This window comes from Myotis davidii, unplaced genomic scaffold (genome assembly GCF_000327345.1).
Source record: "Myotis davidii unplaced genomic scaffold, ASM32734v1 scaffold685, whole genome shotgun sequence".
NCBI classification, from domain to species: Eukaryota; Metazoa; Chordata; class Mammalia; order Chiroptera; family Vespertilionidae; genus Myotis; species Myotis davidii.
In genome coordinates, this window is record NW_006295823.1 from 652288 (window position 1) to 654140 (window position 1853).

General features: G+C 43.8%; 1 protein-coding gene across 1 annotated transcript in view; it reads left to right on the plus strand.

Moving 5' to 3' along the window:
* PTPRC (protein tyrosine phosphatase, receptor type C) overlaps nt 1-1853 on the plus strand; it is a 32062-nt gene that overhangs the window by 6206 nt on the left and 24003 nt on the right. The window contains 1 exon segment of the mRNA XM_015568444.1: nt 701-832. Within this exon segment, the coding sequence (XP_015423930.1) occupies nt 701-832 (132 nt within the window).

The window sequence follows — 1853 nt, forward strand, 5'->3', positions numbered from 1 at the left end:
CCCTCCCTCCCTCCCATCCTCCCTCCCTCCCCGCCTTCCCTCTGAGCTTCCCGGCTCCACTCCAATGAAGCGCATCTTAACGAAACGGGGGTGCACTAGGGGTTTGTCACTTAGTAATTCAATATGATCCGTCAGTTCATGGACATTTAAGGAGTTCAGTCTGATGTTTTCTGGGAAAAAAAAGTTTTCAAAAGTATTTTCTCTACATAGTACTGAAATACATGATTCATTAAAACAGAAAACAGCAATTAAAAAAAAAAAAGACACTCCCCAAGCGGAAGCCCGCATAGCTCTGTGTGATCATCAATCAATAATAATAATAATAATAATAATAATAAATCAAAGGGTAAATGAAAAAAAAACACACTGAAGATATAAATACGAAAACAAAACGGGCCGGGCGTTCTTTAAAAAATGTGCAAAAATGCAGTTTTTTTCTGGGCGATTGCTTGCGTTCTGTTTTTCGCCAGGAGCACAAATTCTAAATAAAAAGCTACCAAGATGTGTGATGTTTTAAAAAAAAGAACAAACAATAATCAAGAAACAAACAAACAAAAAATCACCCCACGTGTAGACTTTTCCCCAAGTGACCTCCGTGCTTGGGAAAGTCCATGTCGTGAGGATGGGGTCAGTGACTGTCACTGAGCACAGGAGACACGTGACGAAATACTGATCACCTGTTTCTATCTTCTCTTGACAGGCCCTGGAAATTTCAAGTTAGATGAATGTGTAGACCCGGAAAACGCCGACACTTCTATTTGTTTAGAGTGGAACATAATTGGAAGAATGAAGGGTTGTTTGACAAATAATATTAAGTACCGCCATCAGTGTGGTAAGAATACAGCATGTTTCAGAGAACGTTTTTAAGAAATATGTTTCTATTGATTTCTGAGAGGAAGGGAGAGGGAGAGAGAGAAACATCCATGATGAGAGAGAATCATGGATCAGCTGCCCCCTGCACGCCCCACACTGGGGATCGAGCCCAAAACCTGAGCACGTGCCTTGACCGGGAATCGAACCCTGACCACTCCCCCCTCCCCCAACTGGTTCCTGGGTAAACGCTTAACACTGAACCACACTGGCCGGGCCATTAGAGAAATTTTGTGGTAGGAAATTATTTCCTTCCTTCCTTCCTTCCTTCTTTTTCTCGCTGTTCTTTTTTCTCTTCCTCCTCCTCCCCCTCTTCCTCCTCCTCCTCCACTTTCTCCTTCTCCTCCTTCTTCTTCTTCTTCTTCTTCTTCTTCTTCTTCTTCTTCTTCTTCTTCTTCTTCTTCTTCTTCTTCTTCTTCTTCTTCTTCTTCTTCTTCTTCTTCTTCTTCTTCTTCTTCTCTCTCTCTCTCTCACTCTCTCTCTCTCTCTCTCATTGCTTGGAGTCAAATCTTGTACTCTCTACACCACCCCAATTTACAAAATAGACAACTACTCCCCCTGAAAAATAACTTCTGAAATAGTAGACGTCCAGTACAGCCATTTTCTTGGCAACCGTTAAACACAAGGTGCAGAGAAGGGGGTTATAAGAAAAATGATGACGACGCAGATGCTGCGAGAAGGAGAAGGGAAAGGATCGTAAGGTCCCAGGACTCGGGCATTCCCTGGGCCAGCCCCCTCCTCTCCCACCGACATTCACAAGCAAAGCTTCTAGATCAGTGGTTCTCAGCCTTCTGGCCCTTTAAGTACAGTTCCTCACGTTGTGACCCAACCATACAATTATTTTCGTGGCTACCTCATCACTGTCATGTTGCTACTGTGATGAACCGTCGTGTAAATACCTGACATGCAGGATGGTCTGAGGTGACCCCTGTGAAAGGGTCGTTGGACCGCCAAAGGAGTTGCGACCCACAGATTGAAAACTA